This window comes from Tamandua tetradactyla, chromosome 8 (assembly GCF_023851605.1).
Source record: "Tamandua tetradactyla isolate mTamTet1 chromosome 8, mTamTet1.pri, whole genome shotgun sequence".
In the NCBI taxonomy this organism is placed as follows: domain Eukaryota; kingdom Metazoa; phylum Chordata; class Mammalia; order Pilosa; family Myrmecophagidae; genus Tamandua; species Tamandua tetradactyla.
Window position 1 is genome coordinate 48,084,259 of NC_135334.1, and position 20,422 is coordinate 48,104,680.

At 45.0% G+C, this 20,422-nt stretch overlaps 1 protein-coding gene across 14 annotated transcripts in view; it reads right to left on the bottom strand.

Moving 5' to 3' along the window:
- Positions 1-335: 335 nt before the first annotated feature.
- Positions 336-20,422, bottom strand: part of AMOTL1 (angiomotin like 1) — a 170,866-nt gene continuing 150,779 nt past the window's right edge. For all 14 annotated transcript variants that reach the window (XM_077113228.1, XM_077113229.1, XM_077113217.1 and 11 more), the window contains 5 exons: positions 16,099-16,289; positions 11,942-12,067; positions 10,634-10,860; positions 7,446-7,721; positions 336-6,297 (listed from right to left, as the gene is read on the bottom strand). In XM_077113228.1, the coding sequence (XP_076969343.1) occupies positions 6,191-6,297; positions 7,446-7,721; positions 10,634-10,860; positions 11,942-12,067; positions 16,099-16,289 (927 nt within the window). In that variant the 3' untranslated portion in view covers positions 336-6,190. The remainder of the gene's footprint in view (positions 6,298-7,445; positions 7,722-10,633; positions 10,861-11,941; positions 12,068-16,098; positions 16,290-20,422) is intronic.

The following is a 20,422-nucleotide window of genomic DNA, read 5'->3' on the forward strand; positions in this document are numbered from 1 at the left end:
TTCTCCAAGACAAGAGTTCAGCTTTCAGTGGTCACTAGCAAGCTCTGAATACATAAATCTGAAAAGGAGGCTGCTGCATGAAGGCAGTAGAAACTGTCTCCTCCAGACCCACAGTCTCCCTGGGTTTCCTGTTTCCTTATTTGTCGGAAGGAGACAGGAGTGGGCGGACAGCAAGCTCCAGCGGTCTGGATGACTCACTTCCTCTTTGGAACTGAGCTGTGTGTTGGTGAGGGCTGAGCGGTGTCACGGGAAGGGCCCAAAGGAGGAGGTGACAGGTGCTTCTGGAAGCAAAATGAATCAAGTAAAGCTGCCCCAAGCAGTGAAATTAAATTAAATTAAATTAAGCAAACTTTTATTGAGCACCCTGTTTCATCTCTGGGGAAGAAAAGCCACAGTGAGGGAAATAATAAGCGCTTTGCCATTTTCTCCATTTATTATGTACAATATTAAGGCACAAGTTTAAGCAGCAAAGAATAGGAAAATCTTTGGCTGACCAACAGTATCAATATTTGCTGTGGGGGACATGCTGTGTTCCTGGAGTCCCCACTCTGTACACAGACCCACCTGGCTGTACAGCTCTGTACGTTCCCCCCTTCAATACAGACCAGCAATACAAAGATGCCAAAATGTTACAGCAGATACTGGCGTCCCCTGGAAAGAAAACAGAATGCTATTCCCAAGCAGGTGGAGACCAGGGCACTAGGGCTGTCACATCTCTCGACTGACATTGGGTACATGTACACACTTGCCCTCGTTTCACAGAATTTTACAGATTCTATAAGGGCCTCGCTGAGGAGGGGACCACTGTCCTTCTGCAAAGGGGGAAAGCACTTTGAATTCAGAAAAACACTGTGAATACACCTGCTTACATTCTGTTTTTGTAATAAATACTCACAGGCATCTATATGGGGACAGAATTCTGGGCAAAATCACATGTAAACACGCCACCGGATAGCAACACTTTGGGAGCTGATGCAAGGAAATGCTGTACATTATATAGAGAACAATATTTTAATTCTGTGAAGCAATATTTCATGACAAAGAAGCACCTTGGTCATAGAGTAACATGACAATAACATGCACTTAGGTGTACCACGGTTGTACGGAATTTCTACTGCATGTTTACACTATGATAATGCACTCACAGCTGTAGCGTATGCAGAGATCTGAACATATACAAGGCATGGCAAAAGAACAGATTTTTAAAAAATAAATCCACTAGAAGTTACACATACTAATGAATACTGTCCTTTTTTTGAAGTGGTCAGTTTGAGAGGTTCTCCAAGTCCAAAGACTCTTTACAAGAAACACCTTAAGAATTTTTTTTTTTAACGCTAAAATGGTATGACTACCTTAATTTCCCACCTTTAGTCATCCAACTGAGCTATGAAAAACTTAGGATTATTTCAAAAACTTAACTCCATCCTCAAAGGATGAGGACTTCTCACATGCCAGCCCCCAGAGGCCATTCTAATAGGAGCAGTTACCCAAATGTTTCTACTTGGGCAGCACTGCAGGAATCAGTGTACAATCCCTCAAGCGGACACTTTTTAAGGAAGATGTGGTGAGATGAAATGCTCGGCTCTTCTGGATCTTGAGAAAAGAAATGAGACATACAGCATCATAGTCCTGTCTCATATATATGCACTTACATATACAAAGTGCAGAGTTTTAACATATCATTAGATTACTAAGTGAGAAAATGGTATCCTACTTAAAAAAGAGAACAGAACCCTGCTCATTAGCTCCCGGACTTCACTTACTGAAATGCTGACCTTTATATTCTCCCAACTGACCAGTTTCTGGTAACTGAACTACTGGTCCATTTTCCATGGAACCAGGTATCAGAGGCAAACCCATCAAACAATCCTCACGTGGAATGAACACACTTTAAACACAATGATTACTTAGCAAGAAAAAAGAAAAGAAAACCAACGCATACACCATGGCTGGATACCATCTGGCCACTTACAGCCTTTGCCATTTGAGAACAGTCATGGATCCTACTTCCTCTGGCCACAGCACTCTTTACTTGAGGAGTGCAAGATCCCTCGGGGAACACAGAATACGCTCCATGGAGAAGCTGACACATACTGATAATGAGCAGGACTCTGGATTTAGAAAACACATCTCTTTGCTCAGCACAGCTCCCCGCAGTCCAAGGGTGAACTCCATGCCTTGAACTCTTCTAACCCCTCAATCTATTCTTCATGGGCTCTGGGGAACCCCAGCCTCACGCAACATCTATGCTCACACAAATGTCTGGGACAGAAGGCTGCCCTGGGTAGAGAGTATCTCATTGCATCAGGACTTGGCAGCTGCTGCGTCATGAGGGGCAAACCCAGGTAAGAACAGAGAGGAGAAATGACTGGCTTCTCTGCAGGGGACATTTCTGAGCACGCCTCCCTGAGCAACAGAGCCACTGAATTCTCTGTTCCAAGTTCAGAGCTCATTTGGAGCAAACGTCTCTATACCCAATCAAATTCAGGCCCTGTGTAGTTCAAATTCACAACGTGTTCCAAAAAGCAACCCCTGCAGGACTAAACAAAGAAGAGCTCTGCGATGCTTGCCCTCGCAACTAAAGAAAGCCCCGGGGAGCATGGCAGCCTCACCCTGCACACCTGTCTAAAAGAGACTTAATCCAACACTGTTGCTGGCTACCAACCGCAGGGAAGCAAAGAAATGGGAAGAGAAAATGCTAAGATTCTGCTCTCATTGTTCTGGAAAATTAAATTATGTTTTCTGGCAGTTTAGCTGTATGGCCCTGCAGGCAGTAAAAGTTCTTACATACAGGACCATCCTTCTATTTAAAAATCTAGGATCAGAGGCCTGAGCCCAACACCACCTCATATTCCACAGAAATAGCTCTGGAAGCACGCAGAAACTGCCGGATGACACATTCAAGGATAACGCAGAATTACTGTGGCATCCCTTCAAGCAACGGCAAAGCCTTTAGTCTCTACCCTGAGAAAGGTTCCTTAAGTTCTAACATCAGATACCCTGGAAAGTTTTGAAGAAGTCCAGACCATGGATGATGTGGAAGTATTTTTAAATGTATGTATTCTGTAACCCTGCTTATAATGGAATGCAAATATCCCTGGTACTTATGGGCAATTCTAAGAGTTCTGGGTTCCAGCCTTTATTTCTTAGCCCCCGAAAGTGTGGCAGCCGTGTGTGTGTGTGTGTGTGTGTGTGTGTGTGTAGGTGCGCACACACAGGTGCATCACAGATAGAAGACAGAGGGGGCCAAGACATGGGGCTATAGGAAGGCTACTCTCCCATGTAAACAATAGTGCAGCCTTGGTAAGGCACAGCTCCTCCCCCAAATCCTTGTTTCAGCTCCTTGCGTCTCCTGGCTGTGAGGCCTAAGGAAGGAACTTACCCACCTTGAGTCCTAGTTTCCTCATCTGTGAAATATACAAACTTTCTCCCTGCCCCCCACCCCCAGGGTAGTTCAAAAATTAATTAAAAGTACTTACCAGACTGCTTACATACAGTTAGTGCCAGAAAACATAGCTCTCTCCTTTCTAAAAATCAAATGAGATAAAATACTGTGATGTGTCCAGAACTTAAGAGTGTGAGTGTAGACAAGGCAATCCTCACTTCCTATATGCCAGCAAGGCTTCAGGAAAGCTATGAAGATGGAAGTGCTGAGAGTCCTGGCTTGGCAGAAAAACTCCCAGAAAAGACATTCTAAAGCTATGGATCCTCGGCAGGTAAGGGGGGAAAAGTATTCACAAAGACCACCCGGCAGACAGTGATGTTTCCATGTGTGCTTTGAAAACTAAAACATCCTGGGAGCTCAGCGGGACCTATGAGAGCAAGCCATTCTCATGACAGAGTGTGCCAATGAGGCATAGTGGAGCACAAAGATGAGGCTCTGGGAGAAACTAGGCTGCGGTTCTTCTCTGACCTATTTCTGTGGGACACAGCTGAGGTGGCCCAGACCTCAGTAGTGGGGTCTTCCAGAATTGACCTAACAACCTATCTTTGGACAAAACCCTTCCTAGTCCTCCCCAACAGTAATTGAGGGTCAAATTTTTTTTACAAAAGTTTGTTGTCATCAACGGAACCTTGTCACCTGTGAAAAGTGATGGGTAACATTTTGGGATGGGTATTCCTCTGTCCCCATCCCCTTCCTGACCCCTGGTCAACCCTTTCCTCCCATGATGAGACCCTCCTGGCCCCTCTTCCGAGACCACTAAGGCAATGGGAAAGCTGCTCAGCTTCTTGGAGCACCCTGTTTCCCAGTCCCCACAGCATTTACTTTGATGCTTATTGAGACTAATGGACATGAGGTGCATGAAGTACTAATCATGGGGCCACAGAGACACTGCTGGGGCACAGTCAGCTCCCTCACACTGCTCACTGGATGGCCTGGAAGATCCTCTGGACCAAAGCCACTGGTTTCCACTCTCCAGCCTACAACTCTTGCCATCCTTCTACCATCTCAATTTTGGGGATTTCTCCAACTTTACTCAGGTGACACTCCAAAGATTAACCTTAAATAGAGGACCCAAGAAAAATTTCCCAAGAGTATTGGTGTCTTCAGGGTTTCATTTAAGTGGGACTTGAGAAAGCCTCAGACTTAGGGTTTTCTTGCCCCTAAGTAAACTCCGGACAAATAGGGATCCAGCTGACCTGGAGGGAGAAAGAGATCAGGATCCTCCAAGAGCATCTGACAGCCTGAGTACTGTCTCTCTTTTTCTGACCCAGCACCTCTTGGATTTGCAGAGGAAGTCGGTGTCTAAGGAGTACTAGGTGAAGCACAAGAGCAAGGATGCAAGAGGCCCAATACCCAACCCCCTCCTGGCTCTTTCTCATGGTATTTCTGCCTTACTTTGAGATAAATGCCCCCAAAATAGAAACCTCTAGAAACCTGAGCACACTGTAAATATACTGGTCTGTTAGGTTACAAAGTAAGTTCACAGCAGGGAAAGCCTAATGTGTTATTAGCACACATGCCCGGCAGGGAAACCAGTTTGCTCATCCACGGCAACCAAGAGTGCAGGTGAATATATTCGCATGAGCCACGAACACAAGAAAGGGTATGAAGGTGCCTGGTGAGATTCTGGACGCTGCCAAGGCAGTTGTTGATAAACTGTCATGTTTGTTGGAGTGCAGTCCTGAAAGACTCACCCCCACAGAGCGACAGTGTAGAGATAATCAAACTCCTTGCAGGAGAGCTGAAGTGAGGAAGAAAAAAACAAGTGCCATGATCTTAATGCACATCACAGAATCCATGGAATCTTCCACCTCCTCCTATCTTACCTAGTTCACAGTAAGAGTGAGGTCAACAGCTGCACCCCGACTGCTCAATCAGCGGCAAAAGCAGCCAAGAATTCAGTAGACAGCTTTGTCCTACTAGTCACCATTATAAACACAGCAGGGACACGGATGACAGCCAGACAGTGCTCTAATCAATCCCATGCCTAAGGAATTCTGCCATGTATTGTTAAAAAGAAAAAAAAAGTGAAGGGAAAAAGGAAAACTAGAAAGAGTGAAGCAAAGGCAGAAATGAACTGGGAGAAACTCGGGGGAGGATGCACTCCTGGCTGGCTTAGAAAATACAGAATTCAGAAAAGCCTAGGAAGCCCAATAACTGCCTGAAAACCCGGCGTGAACACATTCCTAGGTAAGGACCACTTTCTAAATTCCCCTTCATTCATGGACATTTCTTCTCACTGTCACACCCACACTCACTCACAGGACACCACACGGATGACACAGGTGACAGCGCACTATACCAAGATGGGCGCTGGAGATTTCTAGGATTTTCTTCTTAAACAGAACATGCTAAGAAGCAAAGAGAATGGGGGTATTCCAAGGAAAACCCATGTTGAGACTTATCTGATTACACAGAAAATAGGTGTACACAGAACTTCCCCTAGAGATACATTTTCTGTACAACAAAATATTCCATTTCCTATTTCTTTTTAACTTTGTTTCCAAACCTATATGCATCTCCTCTCCCCTACCATGTGCAGTAACATCTGTAGTGCTCTTTTCTCTCTTCAGTCATGTAGGTTTCCTGTTTCATTTTACATTTATAAAAATGTTCTTATAATCTGAAATCCGTATCAGTTCAAATTACTCTTGATTTCCCATCCACAACCTGCTTGATCTTTCTTCTCCCTCTTGCCGCTTTCCTTGTCAGTGTTCTGCAGGAAACCCAACAAGGGGGACAGCATTAGATGAGGACTTCCATCATCTCCCCATCAGGAAACTCAGGCTTGTGGATCAAGTTGCTGACACGTCCTTTGTGGTCAGGTGATCTCCCGTGGCCAGGAGAGTTTTCTGAAAAATGGAAGGGGAACATCAGAAGAGCCCATTCTTTCAGAGGGGTGCGAGCTTAATAAGCTCTCTCTAAAATGGAACCATGTCAAAGACCCCCCCACTCACCACAAATGGAGTTGGCCATATGATCAAGCCCAAAGTGGAGAAAAGCCAAATGTCATAAAACACACACAGACTGGTCCTAGAATTCAGGTACAATAAAAAACAACCAGGATGGTGATGGGGGAGGATTAAGTGGGTAAGGATGACCCTGGGCCTCTGTGGAGGGGACCACCTCACACCCACTCTCCTGCTACTCACACAGTCAAAACTATTACATGCAGGCTATGAACTAGCAACTTTTTACATGTCCCCGGCCTTGAATGGAAAAGTTCATCCCCAGAATTAAATCTCAAAAATTGACAACACGGTATTTACTTGTCCATTTCGGAGAGTGAAAATAAAGAGCACCATGCAGAAAAAGTTAATTTATGTCCCAAGTAAGCCCCCAGTTCCTCAAAAGAATTCCTTAAAGGGCTATCCCCATGGCGACCATCAGTTCCAAGATAACACACTCTTTCTCTGGACACTCTTGAACCCATCACAAAGTTCACTCCTCCCAAACTATCTTCTCTTAAATATTTTAAAGCAACTCATAAGTAATGGTGCAAGGGCTGCGCGAGAAGTTAACCTACTGAGCACGAAGTCCACCCCTTTTCCTTCCGTCAGGACTCACTCCCCTGGGCCCAGAATCCTTGCTGTGTAAACGCCTTCAGGGCAGTGTCTAAGAACCTGGTGTCTGTGCTGTACTGTGCCCAAGGCTCGCTCCCAAACACACTAGAGGGAACTGAGTTCCAACGTCCCTTTGCTGGTAAACTCTCCCATTCTACGGAAGGGTTAGTTATAAAGCATACGTTACAAGGGTAGACTCAAGCAGTGTGCTCACAAAATGGTAATAAATCAGGAGAGCCGCCACAGATTTTATTCTCAGCATAATAAAGAGCACATGCAGCTTAAGTGCATGAGGGTACTCATAATCATATTAAATCAAACAATAGGAGAAGTGATCGGTGCCCCAGCTCCTTCCCTGGCTCAACAAGACTCCCTCTCTCAGGCCAGAGAGTTCTGTGTCTCTCAGGAGTGCGTAAAAGAGTTGGGGAGCCACCTACCCAGCTTCTCTCCAGCCCCTTTGGCCGCTGGGTGTTTGAGGACAGGGCTGTTGGAAGGGGTGGCGCTCAGCCTGCAGCGGCTGGGGAAGGAGACCACGCTGGGCCAGAAGAGCTCAGTGCTCTTGTCTGTCTGGGTGCTGCTGTCTTTGCTGCCTGTCTTCGCATGGGTGCTGCCGGACAGTACCGCAGACGCTGAGGGGGATGGTGCTGAGGCAGGCGGGCTTGGCAGCACCGGACTCGAAGCGTGTTCATGGTGCTCCTTTCCCAGCAGCAATCCTGAGGGCGGAACAAGAACAAGCTTTCAATGCCATCCTTTTTTTTTTTTTTAAACTAGTCTTGGGAATTATTTTCTTCTTGACTGAAGATTGCTTCATTCATTCATTGATTCATACACTGATCATTCAATAAGTATTTATCATGTACCTGGTAAACTGACAAGGACTGAGAGAATACAAAAATGAAAGATCTATTCCCTCCCTACAACTCATAGTTTTTTGGGGGGAGGAGCAGGGGATTTGACAAGTCAACTGTTTATAATATAATCTGATAAATTGTTAGGTGGTATGGAAGAACAGAGAAAAGGGACCTAGTAGCCAAGGCATAGAGTAGGCAATACCTGCAAAACTTTCTAGAGAAGAGGCTGCTTTATTTAATATGGCCCATATTAGATTAAAAGCCCTCCTTGGTCTTGGACATTTTTCTGCGGGTCTGCTGTTCCTGCGAACATTCCACGATTCTAGCCCCACTCTTGGCAGGGGATGTGGTCTCTACAGGCCTCGGCTCAGAAACAAGCATGCCCCCTGGTCAGGGTAACAACTGAGCTGTACTCATTACTCCCCATTAAAAAAATCCCTGCAGTGGAGAACTGTGGCCCCAAGAGGTAAGAAGCCAGCCCAGGCTCCTGAGGGTCCCTTAGCCCTCAGGCGTAGGGGGCCTGGATGGGAAAGGGGTGTGCTGGCTAGGGGAAAAGGAGGCAGGGTGGGCCATGGTGCCTACACTCCTCAATATCTTGTTACAAAACAAGATATTTTATTTTTAAATAGTGAAATATGGCATACATTCAGAAAAGTAACAGCACTCCAGAACACTAGCTTATAGCAAATGTGCTGAGCACAATCAAGTATTTGTTTGCTTATCTCATCAACTAACCAGCAATTCATAAAATGTTCTTGCTGAGGCTATTTCAAGGTGCCCATTAATAACGCAACCCTGAGCAGCTCGAATTGTCCACAGCAGTGCTTCTTAGAATAACGTGCATGCCGACTGTTTGAGATATCTTGTTAATATGAAGACTGGCTCAGTGGGGTGGGGCCTGAAATTCTGCATTTCTAACAGGCTCCCAGGGGACGTCGGTAACACCGGGCCACGGACTACACTTTGAGTTAGCGACTCTTTGCGCAAGATGCATCACACAGACCATCTCACTTTACATTGCACAGCATATCTGAGGTGGGTCAGAAATTAACATCTCATTCTCTCACAGCTAAGACAAAGTAGGAGGGGAACTCAAACCCTGCCACGCCTGACTTCAAGTCCAACTTGTGCCTTTCTATATTATCCCAATGCCTTATCCCATCTGACAAGGATGCTCTTGCAAGACCGACAGGCTGACTTTATCGCCAGCCAGTGACTACTCACCTGGGAGCCCCTGAGCAGCCAGGAAGGTAAGCTCTGTCACCTCCACCTTCTTCCAGAGCCCACTAGGCAAGAAATGGTGAAAACATTTTGGGAGCTGTGCAGTAGTCCATAAATGTGTGCTTCTGCCCCTCAGTGTCCCCACCTCTGCTCTGTGACACGTGGACACCGAGCAAGGCAGGACCCTCCTGCAGACCTGGGCATTCAGCCCCCAGCCTGGTTCAGGCAGGCCAAGCATCTGGGAGTTAGGGGCTCAGACACCAGAGAACTGCCTGCCTAGCAGGACGTGACACAAGTCTTTCCTGGGGAGGTTTCCGTCAGCGCCAACACTGTGCCTATCTGAGCATCGCCCCCTAGGCTCTAACTGGGGTGGGGAGAGTCCTCAGGAGGGTCTCTGATGGTCGCAGCTGTCATCCCCTCATATCCTTTCCCAGTAGGGGATGCAGAAGTGACCCTATGCAGGGACTTCAGACGGAGATTATCCTGGGAGCCTCTGGTACCCCATCACTGGTGGTTCATCTTCATGCACTTATCCCCTCTGGCACGAAGCAGCCAGGCTCCTCTGGGGTCCTGAGCTGAGGAAATCTGACTCTCCGCTCCACAGAGAAGCAAAACACATAAACACATGCTGACCTGGGAAATGCATCAAAGAAGGGTCAGACCCCTGAGGCTGCCAGAGCCTGCAGGAAGAGTGTGGAGGAGGACGGCTGTCTGGGAACGCTGCCTGGACGCAGGGCTGGCTCTGCCCGCTTCCTCCCCAGGTCTGCCAGGCCACCAGCCCACCCTTGCCCCAGGAAACCCATCCATGGCTAGGACTACACTGGCTGAATTTTCCTCAAAATCCTTCCTGACTGTGTAACACCAAGAACAAACACCAATCCCTTGTGTTTGAGAGCACATCTTCCAAAGTCTTTCTCATTTTGCCCTCACCCCAACCCCATGGTTACAAAAAAATTGAAAAATCTCATGCTTCCCTGGGATGGAGGATGCAGGGTTAAGTACCAGTTTTCAAACACATACACTCTCCAAACTGTGGACGATGGATCTTTTGTAGTAGATCAAAAGGGAGTACTTTCTCTGGCACTGCAGGAGACTCTGGGGCTTTTGGGGCACCTTTATTTTATCCTTTTCCATAAGGTAAAGAAAGTCAGACATTGCTCCCCTTATTTAGAGAAGGAAACAGATATGGGGTGGGCATATAAATGGTCTGGGTAGAGCCGAGTTCAGAGGCCTGATGTCTCTGGGTTTTCCCCATTAGCACATTTTACACCTGCCAATAATAATGGATCATTATTATGATATGCGCCAGCGATGCAGTCTTCAGGATTTACAAAGTGTTTCCACACATCTCATTTTATTTCCACAACCAAAATACGGTCAATTATTCTCTCCATTTACATATGCATGAGCCGAGACTTAGAGCTATGCAGTGACGTCCCATTCCCCGTGAGTATCGGACCCAGGACCCCTTGCAAGTGTCGGGACCCTTCCCACCACGAGAGGCAGCTCTCGCTTTTCAGATCCTTTTCAGCTGAAGCGGGCGTGAGGCTCACCTATGCTCCCCTTCCAGGTCTTCTCTTCTTTCTTCTCTTCAGCCAGCTGGCTGCTGGTCAGCGAGGTCTGGCGGGAGTGGGTCCCGGTGGCTGCGGCAATGGATGGGACGGAGCGGGCAGGCCGCAGGCTGGAGGAGTCTGTCTTCCCCACGTCCTTACGAGATCGCTGCTGGAGGACCTTAATCATGGCATCCTTCTCTATGATCTTGGCATGGAGGTTTTTAATACTGTAAAAAAAAAAAACTCATTAAAAAAAGCCATGTGGTTAGAAAAACTTGAAATATTTCTCTCACGACTGTAGCTGAGACTTTGATTGTAATTCAAGGATGGAGGGTTAAGTACGAGTCATTAAACATTTATAACCTCCAGATTGAGTAAGATGGAACTTTTGTAGCAAACCAAAAGGGTGTACTTTCTCTGGCACCGGAGGTTCTGGGACTTTCTGGCGGCCTGCAGAGGTATATTAGAAGGACTGTGGTCACCCACCAGGGACTCCTGGACCAAGAAGGGCTATCCCGGCGATAATAGACCCAAGCCTCAAACAGGGGAAGCTTTCAATTAAAGTCAATTTCCTATTTTCACAAGAAAAAATTAAAATATGAACAGGTTCTTAAGAAAAAAATCTAGTGTAGACGATAGGATGATTGTTTTCCACCTAAATGGTCCAAAACTGAGAACTAAGAAACACCTAAGTTCTTTTCAAAACTCTGGTAGTCACTGACTCGACTGCTTAGCCTGCTTTTACATCTGTAAAGTGAGAGGCTGCGTCCCAGGGCTGGCCGGGGCCTCAGGTAGTCAAGGGGGACAGGCTAATTTTAACCTCACAAAGACTACCAGACAACTGGCTTAACACAGGAGAAAAATGCATTCACTAGATAAATTCTTTATTTTTGGTTAGAATATATAAATTAGGCCCCCAAAAATGTGAGCCTTAGAATAAGATCTGTTTCCTTTTTCCAGTTTGACACCTCTTAGTTTGTGGAGAAGAGACACTTGGAAATAACATGGGCACCTAAATTCTTCTGTCATTAGCCTCAGCCTCCATTTTACAAACTGCACCTAAGAAGTTTTCCCAGGGAGACTTCAGGCACCCGACCCTTGGCTGGGGGGAAACACTTGCTCAAGTTTGAGCTTTTCACTTCTCTCCAAGGTGGAGCTTGGGGAGGAGATTTCTGGAGAACTCAAGTTCACAGTCATTCAAGACAGGACGGCAGAAGCACTCCTATCTGGAAGGGGCTGGCGTGTGACAGTGCTAGGTACCCTGCGTGGGGTCAGGAGGCAACGTGGACGCACACAGCTGTCCCTTACGTGTATTCCATGTCCTGACACCTCCTGTGGGCCTGCACCACCTCCTCCTCCTCCTGCCAGATGCGGGCTTCCAGCGAGCTCTCTCCGTAGCTGCCGTTTCGCGAGTGGTTGATGATGCTGGTGTCCCTGACAGCACAGGACACACATGTGAACACAGGAAAGCCTGCTTGCTTTTGCTTCTCACAAACAGAGAAAGAGTCAGAAGGGAGAAGCTGGTTTTCGCACCAGAATGGAAATCTGCTCCTCATTCCCTGCTGGTTGGTAAGAGTGTTCCGTCTCTCCTTCCCCAGCTCAGTTACCAATACAAAGATGGTCCACGTGCTTGTGGGGATCGTCCGAGCACACCAGACTAATAAAAATCTCCACAAATGCCTCCATGTATTTTCTTTTCCTAATCCTGGCCAGCTCTCTTCCTAAACTTGATAGAAATAGAGCAGTACTAAGGAAAATAAAACTTAAAAACCACAACTCCCTGCCCCTTCTACTCAGAGAATTGTGTATTAAGCTGTTAGACATGTAACGAATATGGACATTCCATACCTACAGATCTTCTCTACTGATGAGTGGATTTTACGATCACCACCACTATGATTGTATTTATTGGTGTTTCTCTGCTTGTGCTCTTTCATACTTGTCCTTTCTCACTATCCCAATCAGAATTAAAGTTTTATTTCTATTTATCATCTGTCTGCTAGCTATTTCAGTATTTAAAGTAAAATGGGGGCTCAATAAGTATTTTAAACCAAGACAGATTCCTGGGGACAGGGAGACCTTCCTCGCATTCACATTTACCACACGTCTCGTCCCGGTCCTGCCTAGTACTCAGGTGAGTTGTAAGAGCCACGCCGGGTGCCAGGGCAGAAAGGTGGAGACGGCGCCCATCGTCCTTGGGGAATTCAGTCAAGATGGGTGCAGCAAGGGCAGGGGACAGACAAAAATGAAAAAGCAGATGAGCTGGAAGCCGGGTGTCTGACTGAAAACAGTGAGTCAGAAATAACTATTTCTGTCCCTGGTTTTGTCAATTTAATTACTTCTAATTAACAGCAATTAGGAAAAGTAAGGTAACTGCACCTTCTGGTGATAAAAGTATAATTTAGGCTGAAAGGCACAATAATGCCTCTGATTATATGAATATTTAATTAGTAAGAAATTATCTAGCCAAATATTTCTCATCTCTTTAACTTCGCATTCTAATGCTACAATTATACTTAAAATCTTAAAGCACTTTTATAGAGCACCCAAAAACAGCAAAAAGGAGGCCCTTCTTTCATCAGTTTTAACAACAGTATCACAATTAACGAGCCTTCACTTCAAGCAGGGACTGTGGTAAAGCACATTACCCTTGGTGTCTCAGTTCCCACCACAACTTATGAAGTAGGTGTTATTAATCCTCATTCTGCAGATGAAGAAACCAGTGAATCTGGGGAAGGGGTGGTCTATAGAGGGAAGAGTATTTTCCGAAAGAATTATGAGATGTTCAATAAATATATGTGGAAGCAAGGATGGTGGAAAGGGACTCCATCCATCCATCCATTCATCCATCCATCCATCCATCCATCCATCCATCCATCCATCCATCCATCCATCCATTCATCCATCCATCCATCCATCCATCCATCCATCCATCCATCCACTCATCCATCTATCCATCCATCCATCCATCCATCCATCCATCCATCCATCCATCCATCCATCCATCCATCCATCCATTCATCCATCCATCCACTAATCCATCCATCCATCCATCCATCCATCCATCCATCCACTCATCCACTCATCCATCTAGGACTCCAAATAGGGCAGGGTAGCAGAACAAGCTGGATAAACCCACAGAATTCCTATTCTCCAGGAATACAAGATACTTTTCCTTTGCATGAAGGATGAACAAGGCAGGGCCTGGAACAGTGTGAGTGGTGAGTATGCTGGAATCCATCTAGATGTACTCATCCACTGCCAGTTCCCCCATGCCCACCACAGGGATCTATGCTTCAGACCTGTTATTCCCCTACTTGTAATCTTACATTCCAGTCCCACTCACCCTCTCAGGGCCCAGGATGCCAAACAGGCATATCTAAGAAATTAACAGGAGCCGAGAAGATGATGACACTTGAAAGCCCCTGTGTCATCTCTCCAGGGTGACAAATTTACACTGTTATTGGAGTTTTTGGGTCCTCAGCCAGGGAAGAACAGTTGGGTTTCCTGCTCTTAACCAGTCAAGACTTAAAATTTCCAATTTGCATGTGATCCAATGACACTCAAAGTCTCATGCAAGATCACACACTACAGGCAGTGATGGAGGGAGCAGCCCTGAGTGCAGGCATCCTCCCTCCCTATCCTTATGTTCTTGCCATTAAACATCACACTGAGAAAGGAAATTCCCAGGGCAGCCATTGGCATCTATGCATGGGACCAAATCAGGCAAAGAAAGCCAAATCCCTCTGTAACTTTATGAAGGTCTATCCTATTCCTAAGGACAGAGAGATGATTTAGTTATTACCTTAGATAACAAAAAGCTGAAAATAACATTTTAATGATGTAAAAATTAAGACAGGTTTCAAAGGGCTTCACTGTTCTCACCTAGACAGTCTCAGTGCAGAGACTGAACCAGAGGCTGTGACTTCTCTCCAACTCTCACACCGTGACTTTGCAGCTTTGTTGCACAATGTATGTCTAAAAATCAAGAACCACCCCCAAAGTTGCATGCAAATAGGACAATGTAGGCTATTTTCCCTCACAGCATGGAGGGACACACAAACACAACACGAGCTTTAGAAAATAATTTTCCTAAATGCTCATTTTCCACTTGAGTCTTCAAGTACTTTCTAGTTGCAAGCATGCTGAGGTCCCCAGTGGAAGCATCCACGCCCACGCTGTGCAGCTCTACTTTCTCTTCAGATTCCTGGAAGTAACGTGGGCATACTGCTAAGGATTCTTCTGTATTTGTGTAAGGAAAGTGACAGCCCATAAATAGCTTATAAAGTATGCCTGCTGCCAAGAGGCTTTCTCATATGCATTATGAGAAGAAATAATATGTCCCAAGGAAATGTAGAATTGACTATACAACTGGTTTGAATTCTTATTTTACCCCTATTGCCTGGTTCAGGCCCTACCATCCCAAGTAGTCCAATAACAGTCCTCATTAAGAAGTTCAATTTGTTTGGATGCTCCTTTGAAATTTGAGGACCCCCCCCCCCCCAAATTAGTGACCCTAAGTTTTGGTGTATTCCAAACAACTCTGAATTAAGTGCCCAATATAACTTATGGGCAAAACGCAAGCTGGATTTGGATGAATTGTATGGTGTGTGAACATATCTCAATAAAATTACATTAAAAAATAAAAAGAAAACCAAGCTGGGAGACAGTAAGGGTACAATCCAGAGCCACTCAATTATGTGCAGCCACAGAGATATGAGATCCAGCAATCAAGGGAAAGTCATCTTGCTCATACAGATAATAGTATAATTTAACAAAATATTTGGTACCTCTTGTCAGTTTTTACACATTTTGAGTTAATTTTTAGAGGAAGAAGAAAGCTGTGCACCTCAAAAAGGAAATAAAGCATTGGAGACAGCAGCAGAAAACACTTTTTAAATGAAGAGAAACCAGGCTTTACCATCAGATCTCAATCTGACACCCAGCTCCACTACTTACTAGTTGTGTATCTGGAATAAACCACCAAACCTTCACAAGGGTCATTCTTACGATGAGGATGATAACAGTACCTACTCTCAGGGCCATTATGAGGATTAAATGTAGCTTGTCTGGTCCATGATGCATGCCAAGTATTAAAAAATATCACACATTATATTTTCCCAATGCCGTTCTTCATGACCACAAAGCATTCCACTGTGTGGCGGTATCCTGAATTATTTAATGAATTTTCTGTGTTGGACACTAGGCTGTTTTAAATATGCTGTATTTTCAACAATACCAGGATGAACATCCTTGAACATAAACCTTATTCTTTAGGATAAGTTCTTAGAAGTGGGACTTTGGAACCAAAGGCAAGGATAACCAAATTATCCCCAAGAAATGTTATACCATCTTGCTCTCCAACAAGCATTGCCACCGTTTACAATTTTTTTTAACTGCCATCACTCCCTGGGGGCGCCTCGGGAGGCCTCGTGTTTTCATGTCACCTGATGCGCCGGCCTCACCTCTCGGCGGCGGCAGAGGCTGCGGCGTTCATGGCGAAGTGCCGAATGGTGCTCTCCTCCAGGTACTTCTGCTCCCACTTGGTCATGTCGGCCTCCAGGGCCAGGATCCGCTCCTCCTTCTCCCTCACCAGTTCCATGAGGGCCGGAGCATTGTATTCCGGCATGCTGGCCGGCTGGCCATTTCCATGTTTCTGGAGAAACAGGAAAAACAACATCTTGATGTTCAAAATAGGCTGTAAAGTAGAGCAGAGAAGCCACCACTGCCGTCACTCACCTGGCCCACACACACCGACCCCCGGCTCGGCCGATCCGGCGGCACGCTCACACACGAGACCCTGAGGCCTGTGTTCCCGCACCCAACAGGCATGGACTGGAACTCAGGGGGTCCCAACCCCATCTACCCCACGCTCCAAATCCCTCTGTCTCCTTTCATTCTCATGGCAACTTGGTAAAAGAGACAACAGTACCCCAATTCTACAGATAAGAATACCAAGGTTCAGAGAGATTAAATAAATTATTGGAGGTCTCCCAGCTGATCAGTAGAAGCACCAGGATTCACACGAAGAGCTGTGTACTGTACAGCTCCAGACCTTTGCATAAAAAGAAGTGGCTTGGCCAACGCCTAGAAGGTAAGCGATCGCCAAGCAAGAACAGGAGCTAAGCCTTGGCCTCCTGGTCTAGGGCACTTGCTCCAGAGTTCAAGGAAGTGACTGAGATAAAATGCGAAGATGAAAGGAAGTGGGAAAGAGACAGTCTAACGTGCCTGCTCTCCAGCTGCAAAGTTCTCATCTGCAAAGCAGAGATACTGATACCTGCCCCACTTAGAGGACTGCTAAAAGAATTGAATAAGATAATACATATGGAAACATTTAGCAAACTTTGAAGTGTTAAAGTCAAAGTGCTACCAGAAAACCTCTGAGGCAAGTCAAAATCATTTTTCAGCCCTTTCTTTTTCACCTATGTCAGTAAGAAACGAAATAAAATCGTTGTTTTATCTGATTGCTTGCCCGCTAAGGATATTCACATTTCAGAGAGACATACTTTTTAAACTAAGGTATATGAGCTCCTCTAAATAGCATGACTTAGAGGGCAATGGGGTTGTGAGGGGGTTCTGATTTCAGGCCAGGAGCAGAGATGGGCCATCTCAGGGTGAAGAGTCCAGTCCAAGCCTGAGACAAGCTCTTTGGTACTCGACAGGAGAATGATTTCATCACCATTATTCTGTGTCCTGGCACACATTTTCCCTAATGTTTTCCAGTGTGCACAAATTTTAAGTGCAGAGCTGGTTGCAAGATGAGAGGTTTCTAAACCATATAATGGTTGAGTAAGACAAGGATTGGTGAATTACCTAGAGCAACAGCTGGGCAGTTGAACTGCACTGATGGAATCTAATCCTTCCAGAGAGAAGAGAACAAACGGGACAAGGCTTCTTGTAAGCCATATGTTTCTAATCAATTTTTTAAATCTACAAATACAAATGAGACCAACATTTAAACAAGAATACAGCAGCACACATACACCTATCCTCATCTGAGTGGCAAGGGAAGTCACTGACCCTAACTGGCCAGGCAGGAGGACAAAGAACCAGTCCACCAAGATGAGAAGCTCACCTATTTTTAGAAACTTTCCAAGAAAAAGCTTCCATGGCCTCACTAAGCTGCCATCTAGGCTTGTCACAACTACTCATGAGGCCATGCAAGTTGCCTTATTTTGCAGAATTCTCTCGAGCTCACATGAGATCATGACAACTCTTCCCAGCCCCCCTGATTCATGTCATTAGAAGTTATTTATACAAATGCAAGAATATTGACATTGAAGCTACAGAGACTGCACGGTCTAATGGGGAAGTATGCTGGCCAGAAAAATGGACAGAGTGTAAGTCAGGACAACTTGTGCTGTCCATTCAGCTAGTGAACAAATATTTACTGAGCACATGCCGTGTGCCAGGAATCCAAGAGTGAGCAATAAAGACAAAATCTCTGCCCTCACTGTGTTCACATGGGGGGAATGCCCTAATTAGCTACAAGACCTTGGGCTAGTTCCTTAGCTTCTCCGTGCCTTAGTTTTCCTCCTCGGAAACATTCCCTCCGTCCCATTTTTACCTCATAGGACTATTGTGCAAATAAGATGTGAAAATTATTTTGAGCTCTTTGTAAAAAAAAGATTAAGTTGTGAGTTCATTAAAATGTCAATTTTTCTACTCGCTCATCTTTATTTCTTTTTCACTTCCCTCTCAGCTTCTAGTGATGCTGAAGTACTACGTTGCCTCCCATGTGTAGATGAGAGATTGCTTATAATAACAAGAGCTTGTTAATTGAGAGCTTCTGTCCCCTCCTTATGCTGTTATCCTAACCTGTCATTTCCTGTTCCCCTCCCTCAATCAGCTACACTTCTGGGACATTTTTTACAGTGGGACTAGAAAAATTAGGATAAGCAAGGGATTTGGGAGAGGGGACCAAGAATATTCTAAGCCTTCAAATGACTTTGAGGGTAATGATGATATAAGAATAGCAATGCTAGTTAGTCTTTTCTTTATAAAAAAATTATTCTTTATTGATATGTATTATACATTCACATGCCATGCAATCATCAAACGTGTACAATCATTGATTCATAATATCATCATATAGCTGTGCATTTATCACAATTGACTTGTTTTTCCCTTTTGTGAATAATAATATGTATACAAAAAAAGCAATAAATTTGAAAGCACAGCACAGCACAGCAATTAGTTGTAGAACAGATTTCAGAGTTTGGTATGGGTTACAATTCCACAATTTTAGGTTTTTACTTCAAGCTGCTCTAAGATACTAGATACTAAAAGAAATATCAATATAATGATTCAGCAGTTGTACCTATTTGTTAAACCCTACCTTCTCTGTATAACTCCAACATCATCTTTGATCTTTCTCCCCCTCTTTAGGGGTATTTGGGCAATGTCTATTCTAAATTTTTCATGTTGGAAGGCTGTGTCAATAACATGGGATAGGGAGATGGAATTAGTTGATGTTCTGGAGAGGCTGGCCCTGCTGTATTTCAGGACTTATTTGATAGCTATTCCTTCTTAATTAATTACTAAGTGCCAGGAACTGTGATAAGTACTTGATACAGATTTTTTAATTTAAAGTTAAAAGTGTGTGATAAGCATAATTTATTGTTCCATTTTATAGACAAGGAAATTGAGGCTCAGACAAATTACTTTTCTGTTGGAGGAGGTGGGATTCAGTGCCGGTTGTTTGACTCTGGAGTCCATGCTCTGTATCAATCATGAGTCCAGGCCACTCTGCTCATCTCCAATATACCCACGCCTCAGGAGAGCTCCAGGGCACCTTGCAAGAGTAACTGGAGTTCCCTTGGGGGCTCTGTGCTGATAAAGGGCAGGGGTAGAGAAGCTCAGCTGTGCCTTGGCTCAGTCCAAAGGGCAGAGCCCTTTGTGATGTGTTCTTTGACAAGTGCTCTGAGTTCCTCTCCCAAAAGTCCATTCAGACAATGCCCCACGGGATATGGCAAGCGATACAGTCTTACTCCTTTGCTGAGGTGGAGATGAGGTAGGGCTCTGCTCTTGGGTGGACCAGTCAGCCTTGCTGAGGGCAGCAGAGCTGTGCTTGGGGTGGGCTTGAGCTTGGCCAAACCTTACCCTTTACAGTACCTGCCACATGAAACCAGTTAAAAGCTCAGGGATTTCTGATGGGATTTTCTTTTTGTACTAACATTGTTACCTTCTGTGGTTATAAAATAATGCATATTCACTAAGAAAATTGGGAAATAAATAAGTATATAGGACAATTTTAAAGCAATATACATCTTTTTAACGAGTAGGTTAGAATAACAGTAAAATCCCCAAGTGTATTTCATATTATAGGAGAAAGAGTAAGACTCTCATTAAAACAAAAAAATTGTAATATTATTTGATGCTGAGCATAAAAGTTCTGTTTAGTTCTCAAGATTGTCTCCCCATCTTGGGCCTCATGTCAGCCATATGCAGCTTGGATCTCCTGCTATCATCTTCCAAATCCAAATTCAAAATTCAAGCAAAGTAATTTCCCCAGAGAGCCTCAACTCTGAATTGTCTGTCCTCCACTGGTGTCTCCAAATCTGTCTGCAGCCTTTGGGCACATTGTTGCTGTTGCTGGTCAGAGGAAATGGTGTGTAAGCATGTATGTATAGGTCTGAGTGTGCACCCAGTGAACTGTACTCTGTGACCTATTTTCACATCATTCTACCTTCTTATTTCTTCTTGGTACATAATGAGAGTAACAGAGTTAAGTCTGGTTTCACAGCACTCTAAGTAGAAGACCTAAGGAATAAGTAATCTAACTATAGG